At 45.1% G+C, this 22697-nt stretch overlaps 1 protein-coding gene across 1 annotated transcript; it reads right to left on the bottom strand.

Annotated features, from left to right (window-relative positions):
- On the bottom strand, nucleotides 1-22697 carry PGAP3 (post-GPI attachment to proteins phospholipase 3). The gene is made up of 8 exons (XM_068262412.1): nucleotides 22353-22697; nucleotides 21396-21493; nucleotides 17426-17578; nucleotides 17288-17350; nucleotides 17137-17198; nucleotides 11563-11699; nucleotides 11266-11470; nucleotides 1-3261 (listed from the first exon to the last, which is right to left on the bottom strand). Exons 1-8 carry the CDS (start codon nucleotides 22573-22575, stop codon nucleotides 3201-3203), a joined length of 1002 nt encoding a protein of 333 aa, XP_068118513.1. The 5' UTR covers nucleotides 22576-22697; the 3' UTR covers nucleotides 1-3200.

Raw genomic sequence — 22697 nt, 5'->3', positions numbered from 1 at the left:
GTGCAGTGATTGGCCCTATTGGGAGCCATGGTCCCACCCTCAAGACCATCGGGTCCAATTAACAGAGAGCAAACAACATGTGATGTGGATGCCTTTCCTGGGGTGCTGCGGGCTGGTGCAGGACCAAAGAGATGCGAGCCACAATTTTAGTATTAGGGATGGGAGCCACAAGTCCAAATTTTAGCATTCAGACTATAAGACGCAGTGAATTTTTCTCCCCACTTGTGGGAAAGAAAAAGTGCGTCTTATAGTCTGAAAAATACGGTACATACAAGAGGTGCTCAAACCAGTGCAAATAAGTTCACCTAAAAGGCCAGTACATATACAGAACATATGATGATTCTATGCAATAAAAGGTAGTTTTTAAATGACACAATCCTATTTGTCCTCTAATAATACTGCTATCTGTTTGGAAGCTGGTGCAAAGGTACAAATACCAGAGTTTCCAGCTTCACCTACGAAAAACAGTCATTATATGGTCCAGCAGGTCATCCTGGCCTCAACATACGAGTCACTAGTCTGCTACTATCAAGGCCAGATTTTAAGCAAGGCCACAAAGGCTATGGCCTAGGGCACCAGGAAGCAATGGGTGGGCAGCGGGCTGCCACCTAAGACAGATAAACTGCAAACATGTAAACCGCATTAGTCACAAACCCAGTCAGTGATTGCCCTGCTTCCACAAGGGTGCGCAATGGAGCACTGGTCCTGTGCTCTCCCCAAGGACAGCACAGAATGGGGGAGCACAGGGCCAGGGAAGTACACAGGATGGGGGGGGGGGGGCACCAGACAAAAGCACAGGACTAGGAGAACAAACGGGACAGGGACAGCGCACAGGACGAGATGGTTGAGGGGGTTTCAGGCTTTGTGACACTGGGCCTTGGACCATAAAATGTCCAAATCCAGCCCTGGCCACTATTAATGACCAAGGTAAATTTTAGTTTGCTGTAACAGTATATAGATCCTCTCTGCTCCTCCTCAGGAACCAACAAAAGCCTTCTTAATTCTGTCCTCCAATGTAAGTCTGAAGTCACGCCTACTTGGTAGAAAATAACAGTCCTTATAAACCATCAGGGAGCAGAGAGGCGTGGCATCAGCTGACACAGCAATCACTTCCTTACTGCATGCCCATGTGACAAAGTGTGTTTCAGACTGGCAGAGTGAGCCAGCAGCTTAGCAGGTCACTAAAGAGGACATGCGGAGTTTGATTCATAAATCTTTTTTGCGGTTGCGCTACGCAAGTATTGCGTTGCTGTACTAGCACACATAAGTTACGAGTGTGCCCATCTTAAAAGTGCACACCACGCTTCCAGCAGTGCGCTTAGCGTGCAATCGTTACATTTACCTTGAGCTAAGCAATTTACCTCGTGCTGAACAGTGCGATAATGATTCATGAATCGACCCTGAGATTCCACAGATTAATGTGGCAGGTATTTTCTTTTTCAAAACAAGAATGTTTTTACTGAAATTTTTTATCAATAATTCATTAAAATTAGCCAGAACTGTGACTTCAATGGGAGATATGAGAGCTGAGTGCAGTGATTGGCCTAGTGACAGAGCTGTGGTTCCACCTCTGAGACCGTCGGATCAAAACAGAACAGCAGGTGGCGATGATTGGATGGTGTCCTCACAGCGCTCCCGCTTGATTGGCAAACGGCGTCTGGAGCCTGAACGGATTCCTGTGAAGCTGGAGCAGGCGTGAACATGGACAGAATTCCCTGCTCGTCGCGGGACTCAAATCCATCCTGCACCCGATTGGTAAGTATCTCATCCACTAGGAGGGACGGGATACAGCCATGCCGGGCACAGAAGGGACGGGCAGGGGGACAGAGCCATGCCAGGGGCAGAAGGAGCAGGGGGACAGAGGCCACACTGAGGGAGAGAAGGGGCAGGGGGACAGGAGACATGAGACAACAGCATCCACAGGACACATTTGGACCACTGACTTTTGCCACACACTGTTGGGGGAGAAAAGGTGATCTTATAGTCCAAAAAATACGGTTCTCTCTTTCAGAAGCTAATTGTCAGGACTATCCGAGTACACTGCCAACCAATGGACCGATGCAAATCTTCAAAACAAGCTATAATGGTTCTTGTTCCATTCAGCTAATCATCAAGCATCAAGGTAGGACTTTATGGGTGGTCTGTACTGTAAACAAAGCAACGTTTCTTATCTAGCTACAAATTGTTATGGATGGATACTTGTGTATAGCACGGAATTACAAAAAGACATGTAAGCGCTGATCTCGGTTTATGGCAAAGTTATATAAACATGGAGTGTCCCTTTAAGAAGCACCTCAACAGAAATCTGGGTGTTGCTTATAGGAGCTGCTTGTTCCCTAGGTGTCATCCTATGGCTTCTTCATGTCTGCCTCTCTCCCACAACAAGCATGCTGGGAAGGGCTTTTAGGCTGGCTGCATGCATGGTCTTGGTCACAGACTTACTACATAGTAAAGCCATGGAATATACAGTACACAACCGGTTTTTGGCATATATACACATTCAGTACATGGCCATTTAGGAATTCCTAGAAGACTGGTTTGAGCCCTAATGGTCACAGAGGCGTGGAATGTGTTCCACTGACACAGGGCATCATTATAATAGACACAGCTAAAGGTGGCCACACACGATACAATAAAATGATCGATTTTATGGCAATTAGAAAAAAGTTCGGATTTTGCGAAAAATCTAAAGCTTTTTTTTTTTTTTTTTTTTAATTCAAGCAAGAAATCCTATCGGATTTACCATTTGCATTTGATTAAAGTCCTATCAGGAGTGCTGGATTTTTCTGATCAATTTTTATGAAAAAATTGAATGGCGTAAGGTAGATTGTCAGTTTCCTAAGATATACTTCCAAACAATTTTCTCAGAGTTTTTAATCATTTTTTTCATAATTGGGTAAAAACTGTGAACCGGCGTGTGGTACATTGGTCAGATTTTTATAATCTGTCAGAAAAATTGATTGCAATTCTTGAATTGAAAAGATATTTTAAAAATTGCATGGTGTGTGGCCACCTTAAGACTAGGAATCTGTTGTGCATTGGCAATCACACACAGAAAGTTACCCTGTGTACAGTCTCTGTCACAGACATAGTAAGGCACTTAAAGACCCTCGTTCTGCAAGAGGGCGTTATTAGAGTAGTCTCTTGTAGGTCCACTTCAGACGGTAGAGACCAGTCCACGGAATTAACCTCCAGTCCATCTACTCCAGCTTTAACACAGAGTTCACCTTCAGCAAGTATAAGCTGTCATCCATTAGGAAACTGAATAGACAAAACAACACAAAATTAAAAGAAGACTTACATGAAAAAAATATATTTTTGCTAGGTACTATTAACAATTAGCATTATTATTATTATTAAACAGAAAAAATAACCTTAAAGGACACCTGAGGTGAAAATAGACTGATGAGATTAACAATTGCATCTATCCTCCTCCTCCTAAAAATGACCCTTTTTTTAGATATCCCACAGGTTTAATTTATATTTAAATCCACTTTTTAAGCTTTTACTGTTTCATTGTTTCTGCTCAATGATACATTCAATGAAGTATGCCAGAGTTCAAATCTATGAACTATTGACCTGTTCTATCTTTCCTGCTCTCAGAAGCCATTTTCTGCTAGGAAAGTATTTTGTGGCTGTAATTTCTTATCAGTGAGGGTAACGCTGTGGTCCGACCCAGTCCTGACCCAGACAAAAACTGTCACTTACATACCTGATGTTTAACTCTTTAAGGCAGAGAAAGAAAAAAAAGGAACACCGCATAGTTATTAGTGCACTTGGCACTGTACATACACATGTCTATCTCATCATGTCACCTCGAGTATCCTTTAAAGGGGCACTATGGCGAAAAAAATTTAAATTTAAAATATGTGCAAACATAGACAAATAAAAAGTACACTTTTCCAGAGTAAAATGAGCCATAAATTACTTTTCTCCTATGTTGCTGTCACTTACAGTAGGTAGTAGAAAGCTGACAGAAGCGACAGGTTTTGGACTAGTCCATCTCTTCATAGGGGATTCTCAGCATGGCCTTTCTTCTTTATAAAGATATTCCCTAAAAAGGATGTAAACAATGATGCTGACCAGCTTCCCTGCTCACTACACAGTTTTTTGGCAGTTGGACAGAGCAACTGCCATTCACTAAGTGCTTTTGAAAATAAATAAATCCCTGAGAATCCCCCATGAAGAGATGGACTAGTCCAAAACCTGTCGCTTCTGTCAGATTTCTACTACCTACTGTAAGTGACAGCAACATAAGAGAAAAGTAATTTATGGCTCATTTTACTCTGGAAAAAAAACCTTACTTATTGTTTATGTTTGCACATATTTTAAATTTTTTCACCATAGTGCCCCTTTAAATAATGGGTGTACTTAGAACACGAAAGTCACATTTATACAAATTTAGGGCAAATCTGTAATATATATCTATTCACAGTTTGGAATCCTTCACTTACTCGTTTTTAGCCATTTTCAAGAGAACTAGTTTTGACAAGAGTTTGTGGCAGCCATCAGACTGCAAACATCTACAGAAAGCAGAAAGTCCAAAACAGCCACACCTGACTCATAGCAGCCAGGTTTGTGATTGGCTGTCTATCCAGTGATGACCGCTTCACTTAGGGTCCTTTCAAACTAATTCAATGTATGGCAATGCGATGCAATGATATTCCTATGGGGCTTTCACATTGATGCAGAAACGCACAGTATGCTGTATATTAACTGAGTAACGTGTGCATTTAGAGTGGCAGTGGAGCCTTCTTTCCTAGTACTCTATGCTTCACTATATAGTTGCGCTGCACAGTTAACACGCAGTGTGACTTTTTGGCAGCGTTGCGATTGTATCGCAACACAACCTGCCCAATGTTAAAGGAGCCTAATGCTGGGGATACACGGTACGTTTCTGTACCATGTATCGACCAGCTGATCCGGCCAGCTGATAATATTCAGCTGGCCCGATTAAGCCGCTCGACCCCCGCCCGCTCGATCCCCGCCGGCGGACAATGGCAGGGAATCGAGCGCTGATAAGGAAGCGCAGGCAGGGACGAGCGTATGCGGCGGGGACGCGGCTCGGGTCGATCCGGCGGCTAATCGGCCGCCGGATCGACCCGTGTATTCCTAGCATTATACTTAATTGGTCAGTAATCACAGCACTCCTTCATGAACAGCAAAAAATGTTAAGAGGATCCTCTCATTTGCTGATCAGAAAGTAAACAGACCCAAATCTGCATAGGGTGGTAGCGCCTACATCAGTTATTTCTTGATATTTACCATGTTCTGATATTATTATTTCATTTTTATACAGGGCATTTATAGAGTATGAATATTGTTTTGTCACTAAATCACTCCAATCCCTACCATAGTCATATGTCCATTGTAGCCTAGGGCCAATTTAGGGCGAAGCCAATTAGATTATCTGTATGTTTTTGGTGGTGTATGAGGAAACCAGAATGCCTGGGGGAAACCCACACAGCCACAGGAAGAACATACAAGCTCCATGCAGATAGTGCCCCTGGCTGGGATTCGAATCAGGACCCAGCAATGCAAGTCGCCTACACCACCGTGCAGCCCACAGCAATATCTCCTTTGGCAATGAAAGTGTCGGACTAAGTACGGCAATTTGATCCTCACCAGTACCATTCTCACCACATAGTTACATATTACACTGCAGTAATGCATTGTGGGGCAGAGCTAGGGTATGCGAGCTGGTGCCAGTCCCACCCCCCAGCTGATCTTGTGTGAGCAGATAAAGACCCAACCAGCTGTGTGTGTGTGTGTGAGAGTGCCCCCGCGCACAGCACAGCAGAGTGCTGGGGGGGAGGGACATGGGTGATCTCCAAAATGGACTGGAACGATTTAAAATGAATCATGCATACAAAGATACAAAGCTTAGATTCAAAAAAAAAAAAAAGTATTAAATGCATTTAAAAAGTGAACTTGGTCTTAATTTGTATTTTATGACAAATAACTTTGATGCTGCTTCTCTACAACTTCTGGCAATGAGAGTGTAATAAGAGTCCACTCCTTATAGTTCAGACTGTCAGACTTCGCCACCTTCTGGTAAAGTTTGTAGTTGCTAATGCAGAGATTTATGAGCAGCCTACAAAGCAAATCAATTCACCCCTACAAGGTCTACAATGAGCATATACCATCATGATGTAAAAATTTCTACTCCATACAAATATGGACGATTCAGTCACCTTTACTATATGGAAACTTGAAGGTGCTAAACTGTGTAAGTGGACTTACATGTGGTGGAAATGCTTTGAAAGGAGGAAAAGGGGAAGATGTGCTTCTTCCCCTTAACGTTTTTCAAACAGGAATTGCACATGCTGTAGCCATGTTACTACTGTATCAGCATTAGCACAGAGAAATAACTTCTACTCTGTATACTGAGGGTGAATTGCCAGTTTTATGGACTGAGCAAAGATCCATTTTAAAGCCTAGCTTTACATTTTTTTCCATTCAAAACATGCCCCCTGCTGGCTGTTGAAAACTACTACTTCTGTTTATTAGACATAAATCAGGCATTAGCTACACATCAGTAGATATGTCATCTGACAACGGTTTGCTGAACCTTGGTGCCGTATTACAGTGCTGTACTAAACTTTTACAACAGGAAAGTGAAACTTTAGCCAGATTAATTAAGTAATGAAGATAAGGGACATTGGGTAGATTACCTGGAGGAATTAGCTTATGTTTATGTGTACACAGGAAAGGACAGGATGTCAGCAGGGTCTTCAGCTGCTCAATGCAAGCACCTGTCCTTTCCCAGTATTACAGAGAGCTTAAAAGCACTTGGGTTAGGGTCGTAGGGAGGGGGAGCAGGCTGGCTACCTAATGGGGGCACTGACCTACCTGGCTAACCTATACTGGGGGCAACTATCCTGGCTACCTATACTGGGGGCAACTATACTGGCTACCTATACTGGGCCTGGGGGCAACTATACTGGCTACCTATACTGGGCCTGGGGGCAACTATACTGGGGGCACCTACCTGGCTAACCTATACTAGGTGGGGAGTATATGCGCGCGCCGCAGCAAAAATGGGCACGGCCATGCAGTGAGTGGATGTGGCCATGGGCGGGGCCAAATGTACATGAACTTACCAGCGGTGTAAGCTACATATAACGGGCCTGCCCATCAAAATATTGGATGTAGCCCCCTGTCCTTTATGTAGATAATTTACAATCAGTATAGGCATAGATCACATACAATTTTGATTGGTCAATCACTGACCAATTTTATCACCCCCATGCAGTAAGTGGGCCAACAGACAATGAATTTGATGAACAGAGCTAAAATTGGCTAATTAAAATTGTATGTGTGTACCAGGCTTTACAGCTAATACTGTACATACTGAAAGTAGCAGGGATCAGCATACAATACATACAATACAGCTGGTTTACAATCAGTAAAGGCACAGAATAACACCTTATACTGTACACACTGGATGTAGATCAGCACACAGTGCAGGCACTAGAGAACAGCTTATACTGTACATACTGTAGGCAGCAGAATTCAGCACACTGCAGTTAGCGTGACGAAAAATATGAGGGTTACGTTGTGCGGCGCGCGTAGCCGAAAAATGGGTGGGCCATGGACCAAAATGTGGGTGTGGTCACGGGTGTAGACAAATTTACATGAACTTAGCAATGGTGGGACAACCTTTTGGAGGCTGAGTGCCCAAACTGCAACCCAAAATTCATATCTATCGCAAAGTGGCAACAGCAATTTAAACTAAATACTGTACAAAACGTTTTAACTCATACATGAACATTATGGAAAATCCAAGTTGAAAATAAACTGTGAAGATAAACAATTTCATCCATCCTACTCCTGAAAAATGTATTCATTTTTTTTAGAACCTCCCAGTTTTATTTTCTGTTTTAAAAAGCTAAAAAAGTAGGTTTAATGCTATTGTCTCATATGATGATGATTCAGCTTTTCCCGTAGTCTCGCAGTTAGCAATCAAGTGAACCCAACAAGACAAATTCAGCAATCATGAGGCCCCATCAAGACAAATTCAGCAATCATGAGGCCCCCATCAAGACAAATTCAGCAATCATGAGGCCCCCATCAAGACAAATTCAGCAATCATGAGGCCCCCAACATGACAAATTCAGCAATCATGAGGCCCCCAACAAGACAAATTCAGCAATCATGAGGCCCCCAACATAACAAATTCAGCAATCATGAGGCCCCCAACATGACAAATTCAGCAATCGTGAGGCCCCCAACAAGACAAATTCAGCAATCATGAGGCCCCTAACAAATCATGAGGCCGATGCTCTGGCTAAGTTGGCTGCGGTGATGCTGTGACCTGGCTGGCAGTAATGTTGGGCTGTGCTTGGCTGGTTAAAGTAAATGCTGGCCTGACTGGTGGTGATGCTGTGGCCTTTTTGACAGCGATTCTGGGCTGGTTGGCTGGTGGTGATGCTGGGCTGGCTGGCCTGGATAGTTTAGGTAGTGACAGGTGACCCCTAGTTAAGGGAGCGCCAGGAGTCCCCCAGTTTAGGTAGTGACAGAAGCCCCAAGTTTAGGTAGTGACAGGTGCCCCCCAAGTTAGGTAGTGAGTGACAGGGACCCCCAGGTTAGGTAGTGAGCGACAGGGACCCCCAGGTTAGGTAGTGAGTGACCAGTTAGAGCGGGTGCGCACGGACACACCACGCTGTATATGCGGAAGTGATGTCACTTCCGCATATCAGTGCAGTGTCCACTAGGTCCTAGCGTCCGTGCTAGTGGTCGCCGGCTGATCGAGGTCTGATGCTGGCAGTGGCGGCCAGTGGGGGGGGCAGCGGCGGTCGGGGAGGGGGCAGCGGGCACCCTTGTAAACAGATTGGGGGCACCCTAGGACATGTTGGGGGCACGGGCCCACCTAAAATAGGGCTAGCGACGCCCATGAGTGCGGACGATCCGAGGTCTTATGCAGCGGCATGAGAGGACTGTCATAGAGGAAGTGGCCGCCTTCTCACAAGGTAAAAACCAGTGGCGGCCGCAGGAAGGGATGCCACTCGTGCGTCACTGCTGCCTGATGCAGGCCATTCACCTGGCGTCATGGGAAGCCCGCCATTGATTTGGGTGAGAACACATCTATTCCTGAGCAACAAATCAGGGACTAAATCCTTGATACACATCAACCATCATAGATATTTAACTGGTTAGGCCAGCCAAATCCGATGCTTCATTTCTTGCAGATACTGGATAATATTTATGTCTCTTGAAGGGAACTAAGCACCCTTTCTTTCCCTGAAATGTCTCCTAATTTCTAATAGCTATAGGAGCTGCTATGTTCCCCCTTCACCTTCTAGTTGCCCTTATTTACAGAAGTCACAGATCTTCACACCTTCCCTCTGGATAAACTTTTTGAAGCAGCTTGCCTAATTACCCACCCTCCTCTGTTGATGAAAGGTATTGTTTAGTTCTTGCTAATGTGTGCAAAAAAACAATTACTTTAGTCCTTAGCTGCCTGAAACCTCGGGTCAGGCAGGCCGGCTGAAGTAGGCTAATAAAACTTCTGCTAAACTTTTAAATATAAAACGAAAAGGTAAAATGGAAGTTTTTTTTCAATAACAAGACACATTGTTGGAATGCATTTTTAATGTGCTATTGAGATCCCCTGGGTGCTAAAAATGGTTCTCGGTTCATCTTTTAAGGTGCACACACACACACACACACACAATTACTGTTGCCCACAGGGATCAAGACTGGTTCCTTCGGGTGACAGTCTAGGGCTGAGAACTGTACTGATGTGTGGCTAGCCTGCACGCTAAAGACGCATTCCATTGGTATGGTTGGAGGATGAGGTGACAAAGGAAACCCAGAAATATGGCTATGCCCCAACTATGCCTGGTTTCACTGTAATTTTCCATACTGATTTCTGCATGAGGGGCTGCCGTTATAGGGTGGACAGTATGTCTCATTACTGGGAGCACAGTTATGCTTGTTATATTTGTAAAGACATGACTATACTTGTTTCAGGCATGTTTTTTGCTACATTGAATGTAGAATGGCACAGTTATGGGAGGAAAGAATATTGCAACACTTGGAGTTGGGGATAACAGTTATACTAAGATGGGGTGAACATGACTATACTTGTTACAGTAGGGCGAAGGTATAGCCTTTTACAGGAAATAGTAAATTAAATGAAATGTAGCCAGTTATTTACCTGAGGCTTTTTCCAGGACCTTGAAGTCCTCCTGGTCCAATGTGGTCGTTCCACGCTTTTCCATTACTCCGCTGTCCCACCCTGAACGCTGCATGCATGGGCCTGTGCCTCCTCCATCGCGCTCCTGGAGATGGGAGCGTTCTGCACTTGAGCAGTAAGTAAAAATTACTACTGTGCATTCACAGAATACTCTTGGCGACAGGAGCGCGACTGAGGAGGCCCATGGCCAGGGTCGGGCATGTGCAGCAGCCAGTGGCCTGCCTAGTCAGACAGCTATCGAGGGGGGTGGGGCAGATGAGGAGCGGATCAATGCGGAGTGAGGGACCAAAAGGACTTCAGAGAGCTAGAAGAAGCCCCAGGTAAGTAACTGGCCACACTACATGAATTCATACATACATACACTTAACACTCCCTTTATGGAGAGAGGGTTACGGAGGGGAAAACATGGCTTCATTTTTGTATTTAAGAAGAAGGAAATGTGCCTCTAATTATTTTGGAGAGGGGAGGACATACAGTAGCTACAATTGCGATGAGGAAGGGGGTGGGGGGGGGGGGGGTACTTGTGTCCCCTGATAAATTATATTTGATTCTTCCCAATTTCCAGCAAAAGAGGGTCAAATACAACTTATATTTGAATAAATAGTGACATTTCTTCTATTTTCTGCTGCTTAAATGAAACAAACCCCTCACTGCATTTTTTTATTGACTATGATGAGCAGAATCTTGTTTCGAGTTTCAGGTTTCCCAACAAACAGAATATCATCTTCTGACTTATCATTTCTAACTGGAAATCTGCCCTCATGTGGTCACTGAACATAGAAACAATGCTTTATTGTGTTCGGCTCCATATTTTGCTGAAGGTCCTCAATAGGTTGTCACAGTAAACACAGAACTAAAGACAACACAGCTGGTGATCTTCTGCTCAGCGTTTACAGGGAGTTGTCATGTCTACATGAGTAAAATCTACAGAGGGATCAACGGACCATGTGGGCAGAAGTCCAAGTGTAAAGCAGAGATGCAGAAATATGTACAACATGATTAGGAAAGGCATTTTATATTACACAGAAATGCCAAACTAACACGTTCATTCATAAGTGACTCACCTGTAGAAGAGAACATTCAAGGGGATGGTGCTAAAGTGCCAAAGGGCATGGGCATCCAGCACCCACATGAAGGGTGGGAAATCAAGAAGCTCCAGTAATGCCAGGCTCTGTAAGAGGACCACCACCAAAACACATTTCCACAAATATGGCTGGTGAGAGCGTCTTTTCAAACACCACGCCAGCCACCATACCAAATTAACCATGCCTGGTGAAGAATGGACATGAAAACAAGGTCAGGAACAGGCAAGCGAAAAGAAAACAAGACACAACATAGAAAACACTTTAAAATGGACTAACCTAAGCTGGCATTAGCTAGCATGTTGTAGCTGTAGTCAAAGTGACCCAGGCTAAGGTAAGACACATGACAAGCAAAAAGAACAACCAGGACAGTACGGAACACAGAGGCAAAAGACGGATATCGAAGGCCCATAGTCCTGCATGAAAACAAATTCAACACAGTAATTATTGTAGTAATCATAAAAGGACAACATAGCAATAGTTGAAAAAATAGAAAGGAGGAGGTAATACAAAACTAGAAGGTGATGGAGAGAAGGTGATGGATATAGCAGCAGTGAAGAAGAGCAACACAGTAACCAATATACAAGAGTGCCAGGTAGGGCAGAAATTGGTGCGTAGATAACAGAAAGAGGAAAATAGGGAAGTAGGGGAGGCAATGATAGGCGCAGGAAATAGGGGAGGCAATAATGGGTGCAGGAAATGGGAGAGGCAATAATGGGTGCAGGAAATGGGAGAGGCAATAATGGGTGCAGGAAATGGGAGAGGCAATAATGGGTGCAGGAAATGGGAGAGGCAATAATGGGTGCAGGAAATGGAAGAGGCAATAATGGGTGCAGGAAATGGGAGAGGCAATAATGGGTGCAGGAAATGGGAGAGGCAATAACGAGTGCAGGAAATAGGAGAGACAATAATGGGTGCAGGAATTATGGGAGGCAATAATGGGTGCAGGAAATAGGGGAGGCAATAATTTGTGCAGGAAATGGGAGAGGCAATAATGGGTGCAGGAAATGGGAGAGGCAATAATGGGTGCAGGAAATGGGAGAGGCAATAATGGGTGCAGGAAATGGGAGAGGCAATAATGGGTGCAGGAAATGGGAGAGGCAATAATGGGTACAGGAAACGGGAGAGGCAATAATGGGTGCAGGAATTATGGGAGGCAATGATGGGTGCAGGAAATGGGAGAGGCAATAATGGGTGCAGGAAATGGGAGAGGCAATAATGGGTGCAGGAAATGGGTGAGGCAATAGTGGGTGCAGGAAATATGGGAGCCAATGATGGGTGCAGGAAATAGGGGAGCCAATGATGGGTGCAGGAAATAGGGGAGCCAATGATGGGTGCAGGAAATAGGGGAGGCAATGATGGGTGCAGGAAATAGTGGATGCAATGACAGGTGCAGTCAATAGGGGAAACAATTATGGGTGCAGGAATCAGGAGAGGCAATGATGGGTGCAGGAAATAAGGGAGACAATTATGGGTACAGTCAGGACGGCCCCTCCTGAGACTGTGTCTGTCCTTCCCCAAATCGGAAACACCTACCAGAGTAAATTAAAGTAAAACCCATCAGCATAAAAGCATGTCCCCATCCTTCCTCTTTAGTTCAGAGCAGAGTAATAAACATCCCCAATCACCCTTGTGCTCAATACATTTTTGTAGGGTAGGGAACTAAGGCGGTCATCCTAGAGGACTCGCCTGAAAACAGCTGCTCCGGCTTCCTCCCTTTGTCCTCCAGGACGCCACCCCCTGAGACTAACGAAAAAAAAAAAAAACCTTAGGGTGAAATGACTGCTTGAAGCACTTTGCGTTCCACTGACTGAACTTGATTGGACAGCAGTTCCACTCTATAGTGCTTGGACCATGTTGCTGCTCTGCAGATTTTCTCCAAGAAGGCTCACAATCTCTCCAGGGCTGCCATCAGAAATTTCTGGGCCCCATACTGGGAAAACCTACTGCCCCGATCCGATTCCACCCCATATTTAAGGTGAACCTCCTATATATAAGGTGATCGATCGCCTGCGATCAGCAAAGCATTGTGACACATGTAATCCTATGGGATTACTCTCACTGCAGTGCTTAACCGGCACTTGGAATTTGTGAAAATCGCAAACGTGCTGCATGCAGCATTTTCTCAGTGATTGTTATTCTCATTAGTTGAAATGAGAATTGCGAAGCACAAGCATGGCAAAATTGCAAAAAATCTCAATGCGAAATTGGTCAGCCAAGGCAAACACAGCCACACTCACAGACAGTCTTGTACATTCTGTGACAGACTTGCAGCTGGGTCCCATGTTTGTTTGTGGCATTGTTTTCTGGGCACTAGACTCACTCGGGCCCCATACTGTAGTCCCATCTGTCATTCCCTGAAGGCGGCCCTGGATCTCTCAGCCTACGATGTTGAAAGAGATCTAGTGTAGTGTGCAGTTATGTGAGATGAAGCTTCTGTCTGTGTGTTAGTGTATGCCCAGGCAATTCATTCTTTTATCCATCTGGATATGGTTGATTTTGAGCCCTGAGCTCCCTTTTTGGTGCCACCAAAAGTCACAAATAAATGATTGGAGTTTTTCCAATGCTTAGAACGCTCTACATAAATGAGTACTGCCCTTCTAAAATCAAGAGTGCTCCTTTCCTTCTCATTCTGGGGATTTACAGAAAATGATGGTAACAATTTCCTCAGTTCTGTGAAATGAAGAGGCCACATTGAGCAGGTAAGAGGGATCTAGTCTAAAGACCACTCAATCGGCATGCATGACCATGTATGGATCTTTTATGGAGAGTGCCTGGATATCACCCACTCTCCTAGCCGAAGTTACAGCAACCAGGAAGGCAATCTTAAGTGTCAGATTCTTTATAGGGACCTCCTGTAATGGCTCAAAAATATCTGAGGTGAGGAAATCTAATGCTGGCAATACACGGCTCGAGTCTGAGCCATTTAGATGGCTCGATAAATGATTTCCGACATGGCCAGTCTCCCGCCTGATCGATTCCGCGCTCGATTCTGCATGGAGGACAATGGGAAAAGATACGAAAAACGAGTGGAAGATAAGAGAATCGACTGCAGAATTGAGCACGGAAAACAATCGGGCACGGAATCGAGCGGCAAAATCGAGCCGTGTATGCCCAGCATTAGACTAAACTTAGATCCCAAGGGGGAACTAACTTTTGTGGAACCGGCTGTGATCTTGCTACAGATTTTAGGAGATTCTTAATGTGTGGCTGAGAAGAGAGCGGGGTATCCAAGAAAACCGAGGGCTGACACCTGAGCCCTCAAAGTGCTTACAGCTAAACCTAACTGCACTGCATGGAACATGAATCATTTGCATTTGTATTGCTCTCCCTTTTCCAGTTATAAAACATAAGCCAGACCTTGTTATACTTTTTCCTTGTGCTGGGCTCGCGACAACCTAATGATGTTTTTGTTACCTCACTCAAGAATCCCTGCCACCTGAGGATCTGCTCCTCGTGATCTAAGCTGTGAGATTCAATAATTTCAGATCTGGATGAAAATGGAAATCTTGGATCAATAGGTCTGGTCTGCCCCGTAGGTGCCAGAGTCCCCTGACTATCAGTGACTAACAGGAGAATGAGGTAAAGTTGTCCCTGTTACTACTGGCTGCACACTGCCCTGCTCCGTGATAGCCGCTACGGGTGTCTCTTGTAGCACTGCCTTGGACTCTGCTGACTGCTCCATCGTCCCCTCCTGGCCATATCACACCATGTATTGTGGCCACCTCGCAGCTTACAAGCCGTGCTTCCTATATCCGACCATCCCCCCCTGGACTGTCCCGACCTACACCCCGGTGGAGGTACTCATGGTGTGGACAGAGCCTCTGCACATGACAGTTCAGCAATGGCAGCAGCACTTTACTAGACTCCAGAGTCCAGCCTTAGCGTGATTCATAGTCCAGGTAATCCCTGTACATGCTGCTGTCCAGGTAATCCCTGTACATGCTGCTTACCAGGTCATGCCCAGCAGTGCAGACCTCATCACCATCACATACAAAAAAAACCCCTACCTAATGCAGGGTAGGTGCCTTCAGGCTTCCGTACCCTATAACAAAACAAATAGGTACAGTGTTATGTGGGTGATGCGGAAACTAATGAGGAGTAATGCTTTTATGCCGATTGGTTTTCAATTTACTACAGTAGGCGTTTCCGATTTGGGGAGGGACAGACACAGTCTCAGAAGGGGCCATCCAGGAGGAGGAAGGTCCCTTAAGGACGAGGGACTGCTGGTACCAAAAAACAGGGCCTACTGATGTCTCGCCATGAGGGCTCACAGAGCTCTGCCGTCATAGCAATGGCAGAGTGAGTGGCCTGCAGCGACGGGAGAGCGACGTGATCGATGGTAACGGTGGATCCGTGGAGCGCGGTACTTACAATATACGCCCTGGAAAGAATAAGCAGCCATAAACAAGGCACAGATTTCAATTACCACGGTGCATAAGCAGTTAAAGTACACCTGAAGTAAGAGGGATATGGAGGCTGCCATATTAATTTCCTTTTATACAACACCAGTTGACTGGGAGTTCTGCTGATCTTTCATTCATTACTGTCTGAATAACCTACCTAAAACAAGCATGCAGCAAATCTAGTCAAACATTTGTTTAAAAAGGAAATAAATATGGCAGCCTGTATATCCAGCTGACACAGGAGACCAGGATTTGAATCTCCGCTCTTCCTGTTCAGTAAGCCAGCATTATTCAGTGAGGAGACCTTGGGCAAGACTCCCTAATACTGCTTCTGCCTACAGAGCGTGCCCTAGTGGCTGCAGCTCTGGGGCTCTGAGTGCACCAGGAGAAAAGTGCAATAAAAATGTTGTGGCCCACCAGCACAGGATCCATCTAAGCATATTCGATTAGTTTGTCAAATACCCTTTCATGGCCGCACTCCCATTCATGTACTGTGCATGCTAAAGTATGGTCCGTGCATGCCCAGAAACACAAAGCTGCTTGTGCATGGCTTTTCCCTTTATGCACGAGCAGCTTCATGCAACTTGGGAAGCAGAGACTATACTTGCGCATGCGTAGCACTGTCACGCTCATACACTAATGGCAGAACGACCACGGAGGTGAAAAGGGTCCCAACCAGCCAGTGATGGGCTTGCTGAAGATCTAGGTGGCTTCTAGGGCATCCACAGGCTTCCCACTAATTAAGTATGTAACTGTTAAACAAATTTGCTTTAAGAGGAAGCTGCCTTTTTAAATGTATTTATTTTTAGACTTGTTTCATTAGTGGTAGATGAAGTATCCAGTGGACATCCCAACCTTCTGGTTACTCATACTAAGGAACACCAGGGATAACTGTCAGGCCCCAGCCATGATAAGGGTCTCTATGAGAAGACAATGAAGATGTACACACTCACAAGTACACCTCTAACTATCACCTCTAAAGAGGTATGACAAGACACTTTAAGCAGGGGTGGAGGCGCACAATGCATAAAAGATAGGGTAATAAACTGTTAATCATATAATCAGAGATGTAATCTTAACGCTCAAAGAATTTGGACCAGTTTATTGGAAAAAAGGTCTTTTATTGAAGCACATAAAATTGACGACGCGTTTTGCAAGTGCTTGCCCGCTTTCTCAGGTCAGTGAAAAAAAAGGTGCCCTAACTGCTATGGCTGTGTAGCAAGCATGAGCGCCTTTATGTTAATCATTACCTCTCTGTTTATAAGATTAATAGCTTATTAGCCTATCTTTTATGCATTAGGTGCCTCCACCCCGTTTTTAAGCACCTGTATGATATTAGGGAGAGTTCTTACATAGATAAAGATCTAGCCATTTCCTATATGCATATACAAGTAGCACCAGTTTACAAGCTGAAAACAGAGGGCTCTCACCTCCTCTGGTGACTCACCTCACACAGCACAGGTAGATGGAGTGCAGAATGACTGTTGAGGCACAGAAGTAGTCCATTTTCTGTGGGGACAGACAGTAAATGTGGCAAGGTGTAGACTGACAGATCACCGCGCACATGCAATCAGCACACATGTTCTTCAGCTCATTACCTCAGTGATTGCTGTGTCTCTCGTGTGGAAAATTGTGGACCAGAACCAGGCATTTATGGAGACCTGTAAAAGGACAGTTAAGATAATCAAAGCCCACGAGTACAGGAAACATCCTATTAATGGTAACATGATACTTACCATGGCAAAAGTAAGACAGGTAGAATACATGGGGCAGGAGGCAGGAACTGAGGCACGGTAACGCCGTAGCATCACCAGGTTGGCAAAACCATTGAGGAAGGAGGCCAAGACAGATGCTGGCTCCTGGAAGAACAGGAACCGAGAAAATGGCCACTGCAACACACAATGAATGAGAGAAAAGGGAAGTGATTAGTTTCTTGTTATTGCTCTGTACAGTTACATTTTGTAAAAGTAAACCTGAAGCATGACTAGGAATGCAAATTAGATACTTATCTTAGTAGAGGGAAAGCCTCTGGATAGTCCAAAGGTTTCCCCTTTTGTCTTTGACTCCACTGATCCAGTACTTGAACCCTCTAAGCATTTACAACAAGTGCTTGTCAGATATGCCCTCGTGGCCGCACTCCCGTCCATTTAGGATTGCGCCCATGCTGAGAATACAAAGTCTGGTGCCCGCGCAGTAGCAGGAAGTCACTTGTGCACATCTCTTTCCTCTGTGTATGAGCGGTTTTAAAGAGGGCCCCAGCCAGCAGTGGTGGGGTTGAGGCAGAAATGGTAAGCCTCCAGACTATCTCCAGAGGTTTTCCACTACTTAAGTATCAAACTTTTCACCTTTTCTTGCTCAAAGGTTTCCTTTTATAGCGATGACTGTTTGCTGTCAATAGAAACAACTTCTGCTGAGAACCAATACATCACTTAAAGGAGAATCCAAGAATGTGCTATTTGCCTGGTTATATCAGTTAGGGCCTAAACACACTCCATTTGGCTATGCAACAGAGGTGGCCATGCGTAATGCACACACAGCATTTGCATTATTTTCTTGGTGTAGCGCTGCCGTATTCAACCATGCTAAATGAGACAGCTTTGTGTTGCACTCAAAATGCAGTGCAGTAGTGTGCCCATCTGACAGCACGGTCTATGCATTGTCTGATGTCCCTCTATATTGCACACCAAGACCCATTGCTGAAATCCAATCAGCAAAACGGCAGTGAGCTCAGGCCCTTACGGGCATTCCCCTACTTACAAACATGCTCTGTTCCTGGGGGTTGTTCTTAAATCCAATTTGTTTGTAATTTTGTTTATCTGTTATCAATTGCTGAATGGTGTGAGGCATATGGAGGCTGACATATTTATTTCCTTTAAGGCTGCTTACACACAGGGACGTTACAGGCGCACGTTAGTGCAGCCTGTAACGCTCCCCCAACATACAGCAATGTAACACAAGTGGGCTGTTCACACTGCCCACGTTGGGTTACATGTAATGCTGCACGTTCTTCCGAAAGTGCAGCATACTGTAGCGTTACAGCGGCATAAGCCGCCTTAGACTGTTTGCACATGCTCAGTAATGTTGGGGAGGAGCGGAGAGCGGCCAGGCACATGGCTAATTAATATTCACTGCACGTTGTGACGTGCAGTGTTTACTTCCTGGTGCGGCCGCTCTGTGCAGCGATTGGCTGGCGGGACCACGTGATGCCGCATGCGTCCAAGAGTACGCATCACGGCATCACGGACGCCAGAGTGAGCTGCACAACGCGGCTCACTCTGACGTCCACATCGAAGAGCACCAGGCCTTGCGTTAGGTGCACGTTATGCGACCTTAACGTAGCACCTAACGCAACGTCTTGGTGTGCAAGGAGCCTTAAACAATGCAAATTGACTGGCTATCCTGCTGATCCTCTGCCTCTAAGGGTTCAGACACAATATAAGCTCTTTTCTGAGCACGTTTTGGCTCTCAGAGCTCTTTAACTTCTCAACGACCACATCATGCCGATGAGCATGAACACCGCGGTGGCAGCCCCAGGACCCTTTAACACCAATTGGCGTCAAATCCTGGGACTTTGCAGGAGATCGCACGTGCCAATGCTCGTGCATCTCGACTTGAATGAAGGAGCTATGCTTCGTCATCAGTCTCCCAGCTACGATCGCTGCTAGGAAACTGTTAGACTGTGTACAGTGCTGCGATCCATGGCAGCACTGTACTGGGGAAAGCCATGTGACACGGCTGTCCACCTGAGAGTGTCAGGAGCGATCCGCCTATGACAGCAGATCGCTGTGATTGGCTGGCAGGGGGAGGGAGGGGCAGGTAGGAAAAAAAAATAGCAATAAAATAAATATTTTTATAAAAATAAACAAACATGCCAGTAGGGATAAGAGCCCACCAACAGAAATCTCTGTTGGTGGGCAGAAAAGGGGGGGGGGGGTCACTTGTGTGCTGAGTGGTATTGCCCTGCAGCGAGGTCTTAACGCTGCAGTGGCCTAATTTGTGAAAAATAGCCTGGTCACTGGGAGGAGGGGGGGGGGGAGGGGGGTAAAAAAAAAACGCTCCCATTTACTTACATTTTACCACTATCATGATTTTACTGCGATTTAAATGTAAGTCAATTGGAGCATTTTTTAAAAAGCTCTCAGAAAGCTCTGATGGCCAAAAAGCAACCTGAAAAGCGCTTATAGTGTGCCTGAGCCCTAATACTTTCACCATAGACCCTGAACAAGCATGTCAATCAGGGTATGACTGAATGTGTCACATGCTTGTTTCAGATGTATGAGTCAGATACCACTGTTGCCAGAAAGATAAGCAGGGCAGCCAGGTAACTGGCATTGTTTAAAAGGAAATACATATGGCAGCCTCCATATGACTTCAGGTGTCCTTTAAGTTCAAAATTTATTCTAGATATTTGCCACTTAAAAAAAAAAAAACACACTAAGTTTGCTGATTCATTCAGGCTCTTCCACCATAGCAAACCATGGGCAGTGTCTAATGGAGTTTAAGGCATAAATACACCCGGAATAACACAGTATCCCAAATCCGTACTGCCTATACAGTTAACATGCCTTTCGCTTGTTTTACAAGGTCATTGGTGTAATAATCACTATATTATCATGTCACAGTGCTGGAAGCAGCCACGTTATGTGTACCTAATATCCTATTAAGAGGAATATCTGGGCATAAGGGCCAGATCTGTGTTACTATTTTTGCCCACAGCTGGGAATAAATACATGTGGACGTAGCCAATAAACTCCAGTTAGTTAGGATCCACAGAGCAATCACATGATAGCTGCAGAAGAACTCTTGCCAGGGCTCGACCTGCATGTGAGGTTGAAACATTATGAAGGTCCCAGATATGCCTCCCACCCGCCCATATGACAGTTTAGAAAAGGTAAGTAATATTACATTACTAATTTGGGATGCGACATCCCCCGTTCATAAAAGTATCAGTGAGGAGGATTCTGCTGCTTGAAATAAACAATTAAACTAAACCTGTTTGATTTAGGCCCCGTTCACACTTGCGTTTCTGTGCCAAACGGATCGGATCCGGTCCGGTTGCATCAGGTATGTATACGGCTGCGATCCGGATCCGTTTGGTAAAAGGTATAAATAAAACTATATAATTGTTGGGGTCTGGGAGGTCAGCAGAAGGTGCACCTGTAGAATAAGGTCCTCCGCTCTTTAGGCCTCACCTCCACCTCCGACATACTGCCAAACAGCTCCAGCACGTTAGTCACTGCTGCTCCACTCCAGAAATGCTTGGCCCATGTGTCCCCATCCAAAATGTCCGCTAGAAAACGCATAGGAAGTGGGGTAGAACGTCAGGTGTTTGTATCCTGTGTGTTCTGTGCTTTCCATTCCCCATAGGTTTCTATTTCCGGATGGTGCAGTCAGGCTCCGGTCCAGGTGCGTGGTCCGGATGATCCGGACCCGAAAAATAGCGCTTGTTGGAAAAGTGTCCGGAGTCCGGATCCGATCCGGCTCCATTCTGTACGGAACGGAGGCATGTGAACGTCCGCATAGACTTTGCATTGCTATGCGGAACGTATGTTCCGTTTGTACAGTATACGGTCCGGATTCGATCAGGCGAATCCGGACAGCGAATGCTAATGTGAACCAGGCCTAAGGGATAACATTTTATAACAATATGTTTTAATAATAACATGAGTAGTGAAAATGAATAATAAAAGTGAAATCACACAATACCTTGCCATGAAACTGGGGGACGGCATATCCTTCCTTAAGATACAAAGACACTGTGTCCCACATACACTGGTACCGACAGTCATCCAAGCACACCCAGCCTAATCAAAAGAAAAACAGAAAAAAAATAATGCTGCTTGTGCCCAAATAAATCTCATTTCTGTGAGGCTTACGTCCCCTCCACGTGTAACGCACATGACAGGACCACTTCCCCAGCCATGAGTCTGCACATACATTTTTTTTCCTTTCATCATATATGAAAATTTATTTTGTAACATGCACTGTGCGGGAGGGAGGCTGACACAGTCCTGCCAGTGCCCCTTACAGTAAGGGTTTGAAAGATGCTGTATGCTTAGACATGGAAAAGGCAAATAATGTAATTCTTGAGAGGTAAACTGTTACAATTCACACCAGTTTTTATTGCTGCTGCTGATTTTCTGTCCCAAGATTTTTCATTCCCAGAATCTTTCATATTAAAACAACAAAGCTCCAAGGAGGTACACAAGTAAGGTGAACATTTTTTCAATGGGGACACAGGTCACAATAAAAGACCCTTAAATTTGTTACTCCCTTCTGTACTAAAATAAAAAACAAATCTTGCAGTTTGGCTATAAATCGCTGATAAGGATGATCAACGACATGCAAATATTTCTCCTAGCATTCAAATATTAGACCAATAAAAATTGACTGGAAATTATTATGATTGATCCAATTCCGTGCTGCATATAATTTACATGAAATTTGAATGCAAGGAGAAATTATTTGCATCTGATTGATCACCGCCAACAGCCAATACTGTGCTTTGTTTTATATTCAGTGGTGTGGGAAAAAGCAGCAGTGCTAGAAAAAGCTGAATTTTAATAAGGGGCAGCTGATTGTGCTGATATACAGCCCTACATATATGTACATATATGTAGAAAGCGCCTTTGCAGTACAGCTTCCACTAGAGGGAGCTCTCACCAGTCAGTCTCATGTAGAGGGGCTGCTCAGCCCGGAAGTCCTGCAGGCGGCTCCCGGTACAGTTCATCTGCTCGCAGGTATTCACACACTCCCTGTATACTGGCTCCCGGTCTCCGCGAGAGGCGGCGGCCACCCCGGCTAGGAGCAGCACAAGGAACGCTGCCATGCCCGGGGAGCCGGTACTTCCGCTTTCCGTATCCTCACTGTGTCCAGCTGTCAACATCTTCCCCTTAGAAACAAAGAGTGGAGCAAAGGTGCCGCATAACCACAGGAAGTATGAGCAGCAGCTGGAGTGAGATGATGTGACTGAGCTGCAACCTTCTACCTGCCACACTTGCTATTACA

Source organism: Hyperolius riggenbachi, chromosome 12 (genome assembly GCF_040937935.1).
Source record: "Hyperolius riggenbachi isolate aHypRig1 chromosome 12, aHypRig1.pri, whole genome shotgun sequence".
NCBI lineage: Eukaryota > Metazoa > Chordata > Amphibia > Anura > Hyperoliidae > Hyperolius > Hyperolius riggenbachi.
The sequence above is the reverse complement of the archived record's forward strand: the minus strand, read 5'-3'. Positions and strand labels throughout refer to the sequence as shown.

Bases quoted from the DNA above. Each gene is read 5' to 3' on its own strand.
- PGAP3 (XM_068262412.1), bottom strand. From the start codon at position 22,575: ATGTTGACAGCTGGACACAGTGAGGATACGGAAAGCGGAAGTACCGGC. The intron at 21,494-22,352 runs GTGAGAGCTCCC...TCTTTTGATTAG, and splicing joins CCTCTACATGAGACTGACTG to GCTGGGTGTGCTTGGATGAC. The intron at 3,262-11,265 runs GTGAGTCACTTA...TTGTCTATTCAG, and splicing joins TTGAATGTTCTCTTCTACAG to TTTCCTAATGGATGACAGCT.